We start from the raw sequence: 16,620 nt of genomic DNA, 5'->3' as shown, positions 1-16,620 counted from the left end.
ATGGACAGGAGGAAATGTATCTGTGACCATAGGAGCTAAAGCCCTGTGCTCTACCACATGAGCTAAAAGCCACCTGGCTCTCAGGCCAGGGTGCAGAGCAGAGACTTCACTCTCCTTGCTGGTGGTCTCCAGGCCTCTGGGGTTACAGATGTATGGGGGTGTTAGGGTGGAGGTGCATGTGCAGAAGCGTGTGGGGCCTGTGTGTGCATGGGGGGTGAGTGTGTGTGTGACTGTTTCACAAGCAAGGCGCGTGCCAGGGAGAGAAGTCAGATGCAGGGCACCTTTAGGTGGCATTCGGGGCATGGGGAGCTGTGATTTGAAGGGGTGCAGGCAGCTCTGACAGCCAGGGGGAGGGATACACCACGATCCAGGCTGTGCTGAGGTCTAGCTGCCCAGCCCCTCCCTTTGCCCCTAAGGCCCTGCCTTACCTTGCCCAAGGGCCAGAGGAGGCTGTTGGCTGCCGCGGGCTCTTTGCAGTTCCCCCGCCCCCCTCGTGAACTCAGCCTGGGACTGACCTGTCACCCTGCTGCCGGCTGGTGACATGCAAGGGCTGGGCTCACACTCTACGGCTGCCTCTCAGCCAGCTTCAGCGTTGGCCCTGGGCCCCAGCCCATTGAAACGGGGCCCAGCCGACCCTTTGAGAACTGCTGCTCTAACCAACAACCACAGCCCCACCCAGCACTCACGGGAATCCAACACCTCCCTCCCCAACACACACGCTGCTCAGAGGCACCATGGCCCCCTCACAAGCCCCGAGTCCATGCAGGGCAGGGCAGATTCAAACTCATCTGACCATGAGCAGGACTCCAGCCCCACACGGGGTGGGCGTGTGAGCCCTTTGCTGCTGTTTCTCACCCGCTGTTCTCCAGCCCCGGGGGGCATTCCCATGAGTGGTAGGGGGGAAACACAGAACAATGCCAATGAAGCTGCTGGCACCACCAGCTCACAGCACCGCCGGTCCCTCTGCATTGCCAGCTGACACCATTGTTCCTGTGCTGCTGTTGCTCCTGGGGTCACCATCCCCGCCTCTGCTCTGCCTGCGCCGTCACCTTCTGCTGCCACCAGCCTGCTGGGGTGACTCAACATCCCACCCAGCTCCCCCCGGGGAACCTTGCTGCTAGCGCAGGTGGGGCAGCCTCTTCCCGAGACCCACTGACTCACGGCAGATCGAAGCAGCACTTAGCCCTGGTGGAGACTGGGAGCTCCATCTTTAAACCAGCCTCCCCCGCCCGGCCTCTGTCCCTTCTCCCTGGGCTGGCATCCAAAGGCCCTGCATGGCAGGCTCAGTTCAGCCAAAAGGAGCTTCCATCAGTCCGGACAGCCAAGCACAGCTCTGCTCCCCTTTCTGCGCACAGGCAGGCCGTGTCTACACTTGGCCAAAATTTGAAAGGGCCCCGCTAATGGTCAAATCCGAGAATACTAATGAGGCACTGAAATGCATATTCAGCACCTCATTAGCATGCTGCTGGCCATGGCACCTTCGAAGTGCTGCGGTCAGCAGCATGCTAATGAGGTGCTGAATATGCATTTCAGTGCCTCATTAGTATTCTCCAATTTCGCAATTTTGGCCAAGTGTAGACGTGGCCGCGGGGTAACAACAGCTCAGTCCCTTGTACGTTACCGTGGAATCCAGCGCCAGCCCAAACGGGTCGCTGGGCCAGCACAGCTCTGGCTGCTGGATGCCCAGGCAGGGCAGATGCGTCCGTGTAAATATGCTCTGGGCCTGAGGCCTTTCCCCACAGCCCTTCGCTAGCTGCTGGGGGAGAGCTGCTTCAGGCCTTGCTGCCATGGCTATTAACTAACCAGGGTGCTCTTACTGAGTAATTAGCTGGCTGTAGCGGATGCAGTAGGGATGAGCGCTCAGGCCTGGTACTGTGAGAATCTCACGTGCGCGCGCGCGCACACACACACACACACAGAGTTTAAATATGATAATAGAGTCTGCTAGTAAATAAAGCAATGAAGTGACATGACCGTGGCCAGGCAAGGTGGGGGTGGTGGCTCTGGACTTCCAGAAGGGACAGAGGCTCAGGCACAAGGGGTGGGGCTGTGGCGTACAGCCCTCCCTGCCACTGCCTGGATCACACCGTGCCCCCACCCAGCCAGCCCTCGGCTCGGCCTGGCGAGTGCAGGGCTGGCCTCCAGCTGTGATTTAAAGGGCCTGGGGTTCTGGCCACTCCCACAGCAGCAGCAATGCTGTCCAGCAGCCCTGGGCCCTGCATATCCAGGCCCTGGGCACCTGCCCCCTTTGCCTGGCTGTGGCTTTCCCGGGTTGTGCTGATTGCTAATTCAGGTCCTTAGCCCCTGAGGTCTGTGCATCACTATGTCCAGTCCAGGGGTCCAACCCTGACCCCAACATTTCCCTCCCCCTCCAGGTTACATGAACTTTCAAACTTCCTTGAGGAGAACAGTCCTGCTCTGGGACGATGGGCCAGAAGGGCTGTTCCCTCTTTGCTGCTCTGACTCACATGGGGTCAACACAGCCTGGCAAGGGGCGGTGCCCTGACACTGCCAAGCAGCCTGCACCACAGGCGCACCTAAGTCACAAGCGTGGCATAAAACTATCTGCTTGTGCAGAAGGACCCCCAGTGGGAGCTAACAGCAGAGCACACGAGGCACCCACCCAGTTGCTGCACCTGAGCCCCAGAGAGGAAGACGCCTGCGCTGCTGAGAGATGAGGGGCCCAGAGCAGATGCTGAACCTGGCTGGAGAACCTCAGCAGAGCCCAGGGGACCCCACGGTGAGACATGCCAGCTCCTTTGCTGGCTGGTGAGGACCCTGCTTCAGGGGAGAGGAGAAGAGGGGGGTCAGGAAGTGGTCAGGTTTCCTTCCCTTTTTGCTTGCTCATGGTGCTTGGAGAAAGCTCAAAATGGAGTTAGTTTGTTTTCCTCTTTCCACAAGCAGATCAGAAGTGGGGATCTCAGCCGCTCAGCCATCCCTGGAAGCTCCAGAGGAGCTAGGGGAGCCGGCAGGACTGGTGGTGTTACATACCTTGCTCAGTGGAAACCTTGCTGCCTGGCAGGGAATGGGATTATTTTTCAGCAAATCTTCGCAAATGCTTTGATCCAGCAACTGCTTCCATTTGCACAAGTGAAAATACACAGTAGATTTTCACCGCTGTTATTGGGAGCAGAGCGTGGCCTATTTCTGGGGGTGTCAGTTTAACTCAGATGCCTGAGACACAGTAGGGAGAAAAACCCTTTTAGCTAAAGATGGAACACACAGAGCCCCACCCCTTTAATTCCAGGCCAGGCTGATCCAAAGTGGGCCCCACTCAGTGCTGGGGAGTGGGGTGTTGTGGCCAGGACAGGGTTACCAGAGATTTCTTTCCAGATGCCTCCTCTCACCAGCCGGCAGCTGACAGTCCTCACCCTGGTGATCATAGCCATCAAACTTCTCCTGACAACCTTGGTCCTCCTCTTCTGTGAGTATCCACTGTGACCTGGGGTCTCTACCCCAGTTGTGTTATGCTTATAAGAAGCACAGGGGGATCTTTTCAGAGGGATAAGGCGAGCAGGCCACGTTTACAGAGAATACAGCTTCATGACATTATATGCATATATTAGTTTACTCACAGGCATATCCACACACACACACACACACACACACACACACACACACACACACACACACACACACACACACACACGATCCTCAATTTGCATAATATTTTCCTGGAAACCCAGGTGCAACTCAAAATTTGTGCAAGTTGAGGGGGGTGGGACTGCTAGTTCAGCACCAGCAGCCGCTGCTGCAACCAGGAGCAGGAGATCCCCTGGGGGGGAGGCAATCCCCCTGGAAAGGGGGGGTAGCAGCTGGTCTGGCATGCCACCAGGTCTTCCCCTCAGCGCTGTCACTGGGTGGGGGAGGTGTGCTGGGGAATCTTCTTGTTAACAGGGATCCCCATGATAAAAAACTGCTGGCTGGCAGAGCAGAACTCCATTGGCTGAGCCAGAGGCAGTCGCCGAGGTGTGTGTGTGGGGGGTGGAGATCCCCCTGTCGAGGGGGAGCAGAGCTGGCACTAGCTCTGTCTGCGAATGGTCAGGGGATCCCCTTGTTAACAGGGATCCCTGTGTTAAAAGGCTGCTGGCTGGCTCAGCTCCACCAGCTGAGCCCCAGAAAGCCGCTGCCACCTGTCAAGGGGCAAGAAAGGTGGCCACCCTGGCCAGGAACCCCGGCAGGCCAGGGCAACGCATCCACAGCCAGCTCCACCCCCTGGAAACCTAGGTGGGGGCAGGAGTCTGTCAGCTACTGGCTGGGAGCTGGCTGGCCCCAGCCTCTGCTGGCAGCTCCAGCCCCATGGATACAAGCGGGGCAGGGCGGGAGGGGTGTCTCTGTGGTGCTGTCCTGCTGCCAGTCCTAGCCTTGCTTCCAGGAGGAGGGGCAAAGGGTGGGGCCAGCCAGCTCCTCTTTTTTACAAAATCAGCACTCGCCATCTTTGTGGACTGCATCACCTCAACGCTCTCATTTCAGCCTTCCTTACCTAGTGACTGTGAAAGATGAGTGCATCCAACTCACCTAGTGATCCTCCCCCTGCGTCTGCCTCCAAAAAGAGAAGGAAATCCATAACTTTGGAGGAAAAACTGGAAGTTGTGAAGCGCTACGGAATGGGTGAAAAGACAGCAGATATTTGGAGATGGAGGTAGACACATCTCAGAACTGGAGGGGACCTGCGCCCAGTGAAGCGATGCTCTGGGCAATTCGGGACAATGCGGAGAAAATTAAGGAGTCTTTCAAGAGTGCTCCATGTTTTTCAGCTGCCCGTGTAACAGTAACTAGGTCAGGGATCACGGAGAAAACAGAATGTCTGTGACAAGGTGGATTGAGCATCAAAAAATCAGGAGAATGTGCCACTTTCAACCCAAGTAATTCAAGCAAAGGCCTGCAGCATTTATGAACTGTTAAAACAAGATCATTCCAAAGCCAGAGAATTTACTGCAAGTGCCGGATGATACGAGAGATTTAAAGCACACCCTAGATTTCATAACCCCAAACGTTAGCATTGAAGCAAGAGCGGCTGATAAAGTGCTGCAGACTAATTTCCTTCCATTTTAAAAGCCACCATTGAGGGGGGCTATGATCTGAGGCAGGTTTTTAACCTGTACAAAACTGGACTTTTCTGCAAGCGTCAGCCAAGTTGAACATTTGTCAGTTGACGAGAAACCGCCCCCCCCGCCCCCAGGGTTCAAGTCTGTAAAGGAGCACAGCAAATGCTTGGGGCATTTACAGCTTGGGGCAAATACAGCTGGTGACTTCAAGCTGAAACTATTGTTTACCATTCTGAAAGCTCTAGAGCACTTATGGGTTATTCAAAGGGACACCTCTCTGTGCATTGGAGCATTTACTGTAAAGGACGGGTTACTGGGTCATTGTTTGATGAATGTTTTTCCACTGTGCTGCTTTCAGAATTGCGGCCTTATGGTAACAGGCAAAAATCTGCCTTTCAAAACTCTAGTGCTTCTTGCTCATGCACCAGGATGCTACTCAAGCCTTGACAACCTCAGTGAGAGCATTAAGGTGCTGTTCTTGCCACCAAATACAGTGTTGTTGACTCATCTCATGGATCAAGGTGTTATAAGAGATTTTAAAGGCTATTATCTACAGAGGACATGCCAAATGCCTATTACTGGGACAGTCAAATGACAAGGCCAGTGTCAAAGACTTTTGGAAGAAATTTAACATATAGATGACAAGAAGTCCTGTGGCACCTTGTCGACTAACAGATGTTTTGGAGCAGAAGCTTTCCAGGGCAAAGACACACTTTGTCAGATGCTTATCAGACAATACGCATCTTTGCCCACAAAAGTTATGCTCCAAAATATCTGTTAGTCTATAAGGTGTGTGACAGACCCCTCATCTGTGCCTTAGGGGTTCTGCACTTCCATATGGCTCCTTGTGAGCCTCAAAGAGGCCCCTTTGTTGCCCTGGGGCTTCCCAAAGGCAAGGGTCTCCCTTTACCAATCCTTTTTCATCACAGGCCAGCCATATGTGGAGGTGGAGTAGGACCCTCTCTACCAGTCTCAAGCTGCCCCAGTTTGGCCCAAGTTGAGTACCCCTCCAGGGGAAGAGTGGTGGGGACTCCAGCCCAGGGACCCTAGGGAAGAAAGAGATTGCAGGGGCAGGGGAAGCTTTTGCCCCTGCCCAACAGCAGCAATCTTTCCCTGGGCTTCTGCACCCATCACTTCCCTCCAGTATCTTGTGGCTTGTGTCACTCAGCGCCGCGCCGCGCTGCGCCGCGCCGCGCCATCCTGCCCTGCCCTGCCCTGCCCTGCCCCACCTTTCTCTCAAGCCTCCTTCTCTCTGGGCACTGCTGTTCCCCTCCTGCTGCCTGGGGAAAGCCTTTTGTAGGAAGCCTGGAGGCCTTAACAGGTGGCAGGTGCTTGATTGCAACCTGTTGCTGGCTGACTCCTAATGAGCCGCAGCTGTCTACCCAGCCGGCAGGACAGCACCCTTTGGGGACTTGGGAGGGAAGCAAAAAGGAGTTCCCCAACAGGACCCAAAATGTTCATCCTCCATCAAGCACTTGTCGGCTGCAGCTTCTGAACTGCCACAGGACTCCTTGTTGTTTTTGAGGATACAGACTAACTCGGCTCCCCCTCTTACACTTGTCAACATAAAGATGGCCACAGATATCATCGGAGAGGCCTGGAATGATATTCAGCGGAAGTGTCTTAATGGAGTCTGGAAAAATATCTGGCCTGCAGGTATGAATGACTCACAAGGCTTTAGAAAAATGTAGCACTTTAAAGACTAACAAAATGATTTATTCAGTGATGAGCTTTTGTGGGTCAGGCCTAATGAAGTGGGTCTGTCCCACAAAAGCTCATCATTGAATAATCAGACAGCTAGCAGAGGAGAAGCGAGCGCACAGAAAGCACAATAAGGACTTGCCAGACACCCACCACATCTGCAAGAGATGCAGCGAGGACTGTCACTCTCGTGTGGGTCTTCATAGTCACAATAGACGCTGTAAATGAAGTCCTCAATTGAAACTATAAAGGGCGCGATCCATAGTCTATGCAGACTGAAGGATGCCTACTCCTACTGAATAAATCATTTTAGTAGTCTTTAAAGTGCTACATTTCTGCTGCTCTGTTTTGTTGGACTACAGACTAACACAGTGACCTCTCTGTTACAAGGCTTTGTTATCAGCGGGACAAGGCAGGACATTGTAGAACTGGCTGAAAATGTTGGCTTTCAGGAGGCTGATGAGGGAAACGTGGCTGAGCTGCTAGATTCCCGCATGGAGGATCTCTCCGACAAGGATCTTCTTGAGCTGGATAAGGAGCACCATGAGGAGGAAGAATCCAAGGAAGACAATGGAGAGCTCTCCGCCCCTGCAATTCTCACAACAAAAGGCATGGCTGATGCCTTCAAACTTTTAGATGATTACCTGGCCTTCTTTGGTGAAAGTGACCCCAATCGTGAAAAAAGTGGTAAGGTTGCCCGGCTGAGGAAGGAACGTTGAGTGCTACAGAGAGAGGCAGGGCAGGTCTTCGTTAGACAAGTTTTTCGGGCAAAAAGTTGACATTAGTAGCTCAACCCAGTTAACCGAGGTCTCAACTTCAATGGGAGAGCCGGATTCCCCAGTGCATGAAGTAGATTGAAGATTGTTCTACATTGTGCTGTAGTAAATGTGTATTTCCTGTGTTTCTTATAATAAAGAACAGACAGTTCTAAAAAGTTCTCAGCATGGTTGTGTGCAATAAAAAAGTTCACTGAATGTTTTTGGCGAAACTGTCCAGTACGGTACAGTTAGAAATAAGTTCACAGCGTGGTTTTGTGCACCAAAGAAATTCACTGAATGTTTTCGTGAAACTGTCCAGTACAGTACAGCGTAATGAATAAAGCTTTGTTTGAAAAAGGTTCTTCCCAGTGGATTTCATCTGATATGTAATACGGAAGGTACAAGCGGTGCTTTTCTTTTCCTTCATTTTTTTTTTTCCAAAACAAAGAAGAGTTGGCTGAGATGGCACCCTGTCCCCACCCCACCCGCAGGCTTTCCCCTGCTGGAACTGCATGGGGTGCTTTGTCCCTGGCCACCTGCAAGCCCTTTTTGGCTGACAGGTCTCCATGGTGGAGGAGCTGGCTGTGGAGGCTGCACCCCACAGCCAGTTGCAAGCCCTTTTGATGCTGGGTTTCCTGGACCTGACAGCCATCTCTGTTGACAGGTGGCGGTGGCTGCTGGGGCTGAGCTGGTGGAGCATTGTGCTCCACCAGCTCACAAGCCCTTTAACAGAGGAAAGAAGTGGGGGGAAGGTGGGATGGGGAGACACCTGGGCCCGTAGACCTGGTTAAGGAGGATCCCCCTCCCCGGCAATGGCACTGAGGGGAAGAGCTGGCGTGTGTTCCCCTTTGAGGGGGGATCATCTCCCCCTACACCTCTGCAGCGGTGGCTGCTTCTGGCTCAGCTGGCAAAGCAAGCTCCGCCAGCCAGCAGCCTCTTAACATGGGGATCCCCATTAACACGGGGCTCCCCCGTCCCCCCTCCTGCGATGGCACTGAGGGGAAATGTCTGGCTGCACCAGCTCTGTTCCCCTTTGACAGGGCTGCCTGGGGCTGGAGCTTCCGGGGGTCCCTCTCCAATCATGTTCATGTGACAGACGCACGTGTCGAATGCGCTTATCTCGGGGGATAACTCTGTCGCTTTTAGTCCATAGTCCTTGTTCTGTCCTGCTGCCCCAGGCCCTGTGAGTCACCGGTCAACGGCAGATGGGTTTGATCCTTTCCCACTGCCCCGCTTTCTGTGTGACTCCAGGGGATTTAATCTTCCTCTCCAGGTGAGTTATTGCTACAGCATCCAGTTCCCGTTGTTCTTCAGCCAGCACGCCTCTGTTGTCCAGACAGGCCGGCTCCAGAGCCTAACTCTCTAGGCATCCACATTCACGCTTCCGGATGGACCTCCCACACACCCATCCTCACACAGCCAGAACTAGGTTTACAAGCTCTTAGATACCATATGGCTAGGTACAAAGTGTCTTATGAATATAACAACACATATAAAGGATAATACAAAGGTACAAGGTAGTATAAAATAACAAATCTAAAGGGTAACACACATGTTTGTAGCCTATTAAAAAGATTGATGATACTGGGTGATACATAGTAACACAAAGTTTCCATTAAAACATACATAACTATTCAGGGTTGCTACAGTCGGTGATGTTTTGGTGAAGGCTGAGTGCCATCTGAGACAGAATGAACTAGTAGAGCAAGTACAGGATTAAGCATAAGGGACTTGGGCTCTATTCTAGCTGAGTGATCTTGGGCAAGTCATAATAATGCACCCTGCCTCAGTTTTCCCATCTGTAAAATGAGGCTTATGACCTGCCCCTGGCTTGGAGAAGGGGATAGCGGGAGGTGCTCTTTGGGCTCCTGCTGATTGGTCCCAGTCCTCCTTCCCTTCATCGCCCCCACCCAAGGACGGCACCCACACAGAGTGTGTGTGTGGCAGGAGGGGAATGGACCCTCAGCAGGGATGGGGCTGCTGCAGCGTTTCCTGCCAGTGTAGGGCTGCAGAGATCCAGGAGAGGATGCTAACAATGGGGGAATCCTCACCTGGGCCTCCCTGGTACTGACTTCAGGGCCCTGTTTAGTTTTGCAGGCTGGCCCTCCCTACACCAACCCAGGCAACCCCCTCAGCCCCAAAACCCCAGGGAGCACAGCAGGTAAGGCTGGGGCTGGGGAAATCTGGGTGGGGGGCACTATAAAATTCTCAGTGAGGGTGCTGGGGCAGAGGGATTGGCCCCTTATCAGCATGTGGGGGGACTGGCCCCTTGTCGGCACGTGGGAAAGGACTGGTCCCACATTTCATGTGAGTGGAGGGATCGGCTGGTTGGTGGCATGAGGGGGGATCCGCCCCTCATTGGCATGTGTGTCTGGGGGAGGCTCAAAGCTGACCACTCACCAAAACTCAGTACACGTAAGCCGGTTAGTGACCTCTTCAATGGAGCGGGCCATTCTGTTAAAGACCTGAAATATTCTGTCCTGGAACACAAAGAATTTAACAACAGATTGGAGCGAGAGATTTGTGAATTAGAGTACCTATTCAAATTCAACACATTAATACGTGGTATGAACAGAGACATCCATTACCTCCTGCATTACAAGGACTGCTTCCCTTCTTTTGATGCTCATAATTATCTCATACAGGACAATTAACATCCCCCCACCTCTCACTCCCTTCCTTCAATCCTATTTGATTTGTCAGTTTCTATTGCAATTTTTTTTTTTTTTGGTCCCCTGTACTTACATAAAAGTCAGTCTGTATTGGAATGCTATTGATCTGATGCAGTGGGTCTGTCCCACGAAAGCTCATCACCAAATAAATCCTTTTGTTAGTCTTTAAAGTGTTACATTTCTGCCACTCACCAAAAAGCATTCCTGAATTGGGGCTCCTGCCGTGCCTGCCGGCCCCCAAAGGGGTAGGAGCCCCTCCCCCAGCCCACCCTAGCCCTGTTCTGTTCTCTCTGGCAGGTGAGCCCTCGTGCCATCTCGGCTGGGAGCAGTACCGAGGGAGCTGCTACTTTTTCTCCTGGGGTTCCTGGCCCTGGCAGAAGGCCAGAAACAATTGCTTGGTGCAGAATGCGGATCTGTTGGTGATCGGTGACCCAAGAGAGCAGGTATGAGTCCTGGGCCCCTCCCTCCCTGGGGTGAAAAGGTCCTGGACAGAGCCTGGCATGAGGCTTGGGCCAGCTGGGGAGCACAGAGTCGGGCAGGGCTGAAGTAGGATTCAGGTGGTGATAGGGGTGAGCCCTGGCCCCACTGCACTGGAATGAATTTGGCCTGGCTGGGGCAGGAGGTTCACAGGGCAGCAGCACAGGGAAGGTGGAGCCAGCGGGGGAAGTGTGGGGAGGAAAGGGAAGACAGAGTGGCTGGGCCAGGGGTTACCCAGCAGGGCAGTCAGGCTACGTCTACACGTGAAGCCTACATCGAAGTAGCCTATTTCGATGTGGCGACATCGAAATAGGCTATTTCGATGAATAACGTCTACACGTCCTCCAGGGCTGGCAACGTCGATGTTCAACTTCGACGTTGCGCAGCACCACATCGAAATAGGCGCTGCGAGGGAACGTCTACACGCCACAGTAGCACACATCGAAATAAGGGTGCCACACACAGCTGCAGACAGGGTCACAGGGTGGACTCAACAGCCAGCCGCTCCCTTAAAGGGCCCCTCCCAGACACACTTGCACTAAACAGCACAAGATCCACAGAGCCGACAACGAGTTGCAGACCCTGTGCATGCAGCATGAATCCCCCGCTGCAGCAGCAGCAGCCAGAAGCCCTGGGCTAAGGGCTGCTGCCCACGGTGACCATAGAGCCCTGCAGGGGCTGGAGAGAGAGCGTCTCTCAACCCCCCAGCTGATGGCTGCCATGGAGGACCCCACAATTTCGACGTTGCGGGACGCAGATCGTCTACACGGTCCCTACTTCGACATTGAACGTTGAAGTAGGGCGCTATTCCGATCCCCTCATGAGGTTAGCGACTTCGACGTCTCGCCGCCTAACGTCGAAGTTAACTTCGAAATAGCGCCCGACGTGTGTAGCCGTGACGGGCGCTATTTCGAAGTTAGTGCCGCTACTTCGAAGTAGCGTGCACGTGTAGACACAGCTTCAGACTCCCAGGGGCTAGGACCCCCGAATGCTCCTGGCGGAGGTGGATTCCCGTGGTGCCTGGTGGTGGGGGGAGTGGGGCGTTGGCCGGGAGAGGAGAGCCAGGGCTGGACTGAACACGGGGCTGACTTTAATTTTTCTGGGTGGGTTCTCTGTCCCCTCTGCCCTGCCCCCACTCCTCCCCGGCCCCACCTGCCACTCTCACAATGCACCTCCCCCTCAGGCCCCTCACTCACTGTCTCCTCCTGTCCCTGTTCCGCCCCTCCCCCCAGGTCTCACCCTTGTTCTGCCCCTTCCCCCAAAGGCCCTCCCTTGATGTGCCTTTTCCTCACCTGCTCAGATCCTGACCCCCAGGCCTCTCTCTGGCCTTTCCGCCCCCCCCACTCCACCCCCCTCTGTCCCACTGCACAGCCGAATACCCCTCCCCCGCAATAACATCCGTCTCCCAAGGCTCGGTGCCTCCTTTCCCCCTCTAGGCTGAGCCCATCACAGACTCTGCTCCTCCTCCGGGGAGTCTCCATCCCCGCCACCCTGCAGGGAGAGGCAAGTTGGGTTCCGGGCCACCTTCTTTGGCACCTGCAGCCCCGAGAACACATGGATGGGCTGAGGAACTGTGTGTGGGGTGGGGGGGTGGTTGCAGGCCTGGATGTAGGAATTTGTGTGTGTTTGTGTGGAGGGGTGTGCGGGGTTTTTTTTTTGTAAATGTGGACTGCAATGTTTTTTAAGGAGTTCAAAATAATCATGCAATGAGTGTGTCTAAGTGAGGTTAATGAAACATTTGAATGGAAACAGGGGTTGGTAAAATAATTTTATTTAATATATTACATTTTTTTACCATAATAAAGGTTTTATGTAAATTACCTTTTTGGATCTTGCTGTAATACTGTAAGGCTGGGTCTACATGTGCCCCTTCCTTTCGAAAGGGGCATGTCAATGAGCAGGTTCGAAATATGCTAATGAGGCACTGCAATGAATATGCAGAGCCTCATTAGCATAACGGTGGCCGCGGCAATTCGAATGTGCAGCTTTTCGAATTGCGCGCTGCCTGTGGAGACGGCACTTTCCAAAAGGACCCCCCCAGTCTTTGAAAGCCCTTCTTCTGATCAGCAGATAGGAAGAAGGGGCTTTCGAAAACTGGGGGGCGGTCCTTTTGGAAGGTCCCGTCTCCACAGGCGGTGTGCGATTCGAAAAGCCACACTTGTGAATCGCCACGGCCGCCATTATGCTAATGAGGTGCTGCATAGTCATTGCAGCGCCTCATTAGCATATTTTGAACCTGCTCATTAACATTCCCCTTTCGAAAGGAGGGGGCGCGTGTAGACCCAGCCTAAGTGAAAAACAATATTCCAAAATATTTGTTCCCCTCCTTTTCCTGTTGCTAGTGGCCAAGGGCATGCTGGGAAATGTAGTCCCTCCCTTGCTCCAGAGCCAGCTTTCTAGGCCGCGAGATGGCCAAGGAACTACAGCTCCCAGGGTGCCTTGGGTTTCCCCATCATGCCCTGCAGGCTCACTCTGCGCAGTGCAGCAGGCAGGAGGGGATAAAAGGAGACCAGGTTAAGGGGGGGAATGTGTTTGCACACTTCACATCCTGCCCTTTGTACAGGCCTGGGTTACTTCCTGCTGCGAGAGCGCTGCCTCAGTAGACGCCACAGCGTCTGGCTCTAGTTCTAACCATTCAGCCCTCTGTGTCGTCCTGTCTAGGATTACTTGGTTCGTAAAGCTAATTCCACACGTTACTGGATCGGCTTCACCGACCAACGGAGTGAAGGCATCTGGCGCTGGGTGGACAACTCTAATGTGACAGTAACGTAAGCACCATTCCTTGAGACCGTTCTCTGCTCTCTGCAGCCTTCCCGGCTGCCCCTGCCCTGCCCCGCTCCTGCAGCTGCATTGCACCTCTGTAGCTTCCAGGCTGAGGCCTGGGGTGGAGCAACTTGTGTCTGATTTCATGCCTCGAGGACTGAGTGACTTGAGGCCTGATCCCTGCAAGTCATTGGTTTGAATCTGGGCCATAGCAACCACATGCATTGCTGCTGGGTGCCCTCTGTATGAAACGAGTTGGATGGGCCTCAGCCCAATTCGCAGTGGGAAAGGCACCCACAGATTGCGCAGGGTGCGCACTGGCCATCATGGCCCAGGGCCTGAGGACCGACTGGGCCTTGGGTATGTAGCACCCCTCTCAGCTCACAGGAGGTAGATCTCTCTAAGGCTGGACTGATCTAAGACACCAGGGTGTGGGGAAGCTTGTGCTGCTGTAGCACATCTGGGTGGCAGCCTCTGCCCCTGCTAACGTGCCACCTGCATGAGGGCCTTCGACAGCACAGACCTCGGCCATTTACACCAATGGAGCTGCTCCGTGAGCTGGTAGTAGGTTGTTATCTCTAGTGGGCCAATCATGACACCTGCGCTGCTGTCCCTGGCACCATCTCCTTTTGTGCAGATCCCTCTCTGAGGGTGGAAATTGTTCAGACACAACCTCCCCTCCCTGCGCAGAAGGGATTCCGCCTGCCCTCAGTACTGTTCCTTGTGTTTGGTTTAATCTCCCCTGGCCAGAGTCAATGAGCCCAGTACACCCTTGCTCTGCTCTGGTGGCATCAAGGGGTTTTAAAGGAGACAGTCCCTCCCCCTTCCCAATCCCCTGCACAAGGTTATAAGCAGCAGAAAGGGGATGGAGAAGAGCTGATCCAATAGCACAGGGGCAGGGCTGGAGCCCTACTGGACTGGCTGTTCGAAGCTGCCCAGAATCCCACTAGGGTTGGAGCAAAGTTAAATGAACCCAGAGGCTGCTCTAGGTTGCACGGAGGGAGGGGCACAGCTTTGTGGAGGCGCATCTCCTCTGGGATGGGAGTTAGCAGCTAAGGGCTCAGAGGTCCCATCCCTCCCTTCTCATTCAGGTATTGGAGCACAGGGGAACCCAATAACGAGGTCTTGGTCAGCACTGCGGGTGAGAACTGCGCCCACATGCTAGAAACCGGCCTGTGGAATGACGGCCCCTGTACTTTCTCCTACAAGTGGATCTGCGAAAGGGCTGCCTCTGTGTAACCAGCCCCCACCCCTTGGCTCTGAGCACAGGCTGAAATGAAGCCTCTGGCCGCGAATTCTGGGCACCACTCATGGCCCAGGCGTCAGCCTGGCTGGGTCTTGTGCCGTCCCTTCTCCCAGGGCTGAAGCTCACCCTGCTCCAAGCTCTGCTGAGGTATCCTAGTCCTCTCCCTGCTTGCTGCTCCCAGTGCCTTCCCTTCCTGCCTGCAACTCCTGCTGCCTGGCTTGGGCCCCCCCCACATCTCTGGCCTCTGAACCCCTGTAGCTTTTTGAGCCCAACACTGCACCTACTTTCTCCCCTCCCTCATGAGGATCACGAGGCTGCATCAGTGCAGGTCCCTGAGGGCAAGAGGACTCTGAGGTTGAGTCCTGTGCTCTGGAATGGCCTAGAAGCCAGGACTGCTGTGTTCCATCCCCAGCTGTGGGAGGGGAGTAGGGTCTAGGGATTTAGAGTTGGGGGGTAGGGAGCCAGGATTCCTGGGTTGTCTCCCCAGTGCTGGGAGAGGAGTGAGGTTTAGTGGTTAGCGTGGAGGAGTTCTAGGGCTCCTGGTCCTCCCCAGCCATCAGGCAGGCCCAAGATCCACTGAAGCAGGGAGCTTAATAAACGTGGGAACTTCCCAGTCAGAGAGGTCACCAGTTGCTGCTGGGGGGACTGGGCCCTTTGCGTTGGGTTTGAGAAGTAAGTGAAAGGAAGAGAGCTCCCCTGTGTGGTGAGTGCGGATGGGAGGAGGGTGGGAAGGAGCCCGAGCCTTGTCTCAGTGTGGCCATGGGGCTCATGGCCCGAAGGGCTCCCTCAGAGGAGCTGGAGTTTGAGAACACAGGCAGCAGGCCTCACTGGTGCTGGGGAGTGGCGCGATTCTTGGTGGCCCCTGGTTTAACAGGAACAGCACACGAAGGCTGGCGAAATGCCCTGACATCGCCATGGGAGCTGCTGCTGTCCTACCATGCAGCCAGGAGGGAGAGAACGAACACTTCAAAGTGAAAGAGGCTTTTTACCTAGAGAGGTGGTGGAATCTCCGTCCCTAGAGGTTTTTAAATCCCAGCTTGACAAACCCTGGCTGAGATGATTTAGTTAAGGCTGATCCTGCTTTGGGCAGGGGGCTGGACTAGATGACCTCCTGAGGTTCCTTCCAGCTCTAGGATTCTGTGATTCTTTTGAGACCCATTTCATAGGCAGACAGAAGGCCAAATTTTTCAGGTGGGGCCAGGAACAAGGAGGCAAGAGCTGAGGCTTTTCTTGCTGCACTTGCTCTACATTTCTGATCTAGTATGATGCTGGTAAGGCCATTGACAGCACTTTGTTAAGACCTGGCAAACTTGTAGCTGGGAACCGGATCAGCTCATCTGCATATTAGTTTTGTTCTAAGCAGGTAGTTGTCTTAGACATCTGTATGTATTGTTTAGACCAGGGGTCAGCAAAGTGGGGGGCATGCCCCCTCCTTGAGGGGGTTGGCATGAAATTTTGAAAGGAGGATGCAACATGAGTGGCTGCTGTGAGTCAGGCTCATCTGGCTCATTAAAACAAAAAAGCAGTCCAGTAGCACTTTAAAGACTAACTAAATATTGTATTAGGTGAGCTTTCGTGGGACACACCCGCTTCTTCAGACCATAGCCATGCCAGAACAGACTCCATATTTAAGGCACGGAGAACCAAAAATAGTAATCAAGGTTGACAAATCAGAAAAATATTAGCAAGGTGAGCAAATCAGAGAGGAGAGCGGCAGAAGTGGGGCGGGGAGTCAAGAATTAGATAAAGCCAAGTATGCATAAGAGCCCCTATAATGACCTAGAAAATTCCCATCCCCGTTCAAACCACGTGTTAATGTGTGGAATTTGAATATAAAAGAGAGTTCAGCAGCCTCTCTTTCCAAAGTATTGTGTAAATTCCTCTTCAGTAAGACGCAAACTCTGAAGTCATTAACAGAATGATCCACTCCATTAAAGTGCCAACTGACAGGTTTG

At 53.8% G+C, this 16,620-nt stretch overlaps 1 protein-coding gene across 2 annotated transcripts in view; it reads left to right on the top strand.

The window, feature by feature from the left end:
- Positions 1-2,640: 2,640 nt before the first annotated feature.
- The window catches only part of LOC142003214 (hepatic lectin-like), a 25,470-nt gene continuing 11,490 nt past the window's right edge, over positions 2,641-16,620 (top strand). Inside the window, exons 1-6 of one of the 2 annotated variants that reach the window (XM_074979960.1) lie at positions 2,641-2,740; positions 3,334-3,424; positions 9,597-9,668; positions 10,477-10,622; positions 13,318-13,424; positions 14,511-15,046. In XM_074979960.1, the coding sequence (XP_074836061.1) occupies positions 2,675-2,740; positions 3,334-3,424; positions 9,597-9,668; positions 10,477-10,622; positions 13,318-13,424; positions 14,511-14,658 (630 nt within the window). In that variant the 5' untranslated portion in view covers positions 2,641-2,674 and the 3' untranslated portion in view covers positions 14,659-15,046. Of the gene's footprint in view, positions 2,741-3,333; positions 3,425-9,596; positions 9,669-10,476; positions 10,623-13,317; positions 13,425-14,510; positions 15,047-16,620 lie in introns of those variants that run through there. The other variant, XM_074979961.1, reaches the window with a different exon arrangement.

Source organism: Carettochelys insculpta, chromosome 29 (assembly GCF_033958435.1).
Source record: "Carettochelys insculpta isolate YL-2023 chromosome 29, ASM3395843v1, whole genome shotgun sequence".
NCBI classification, from domain to species: domain Eukaryota; kingdom Metazoa; phylum Chordata; order Testudines; family Carettochelyidae; genus Carettochelys; species Carettochelys insculpta.
This window is presented reverse-complemented; position numbering and strand designations above follow the sequence as displayed.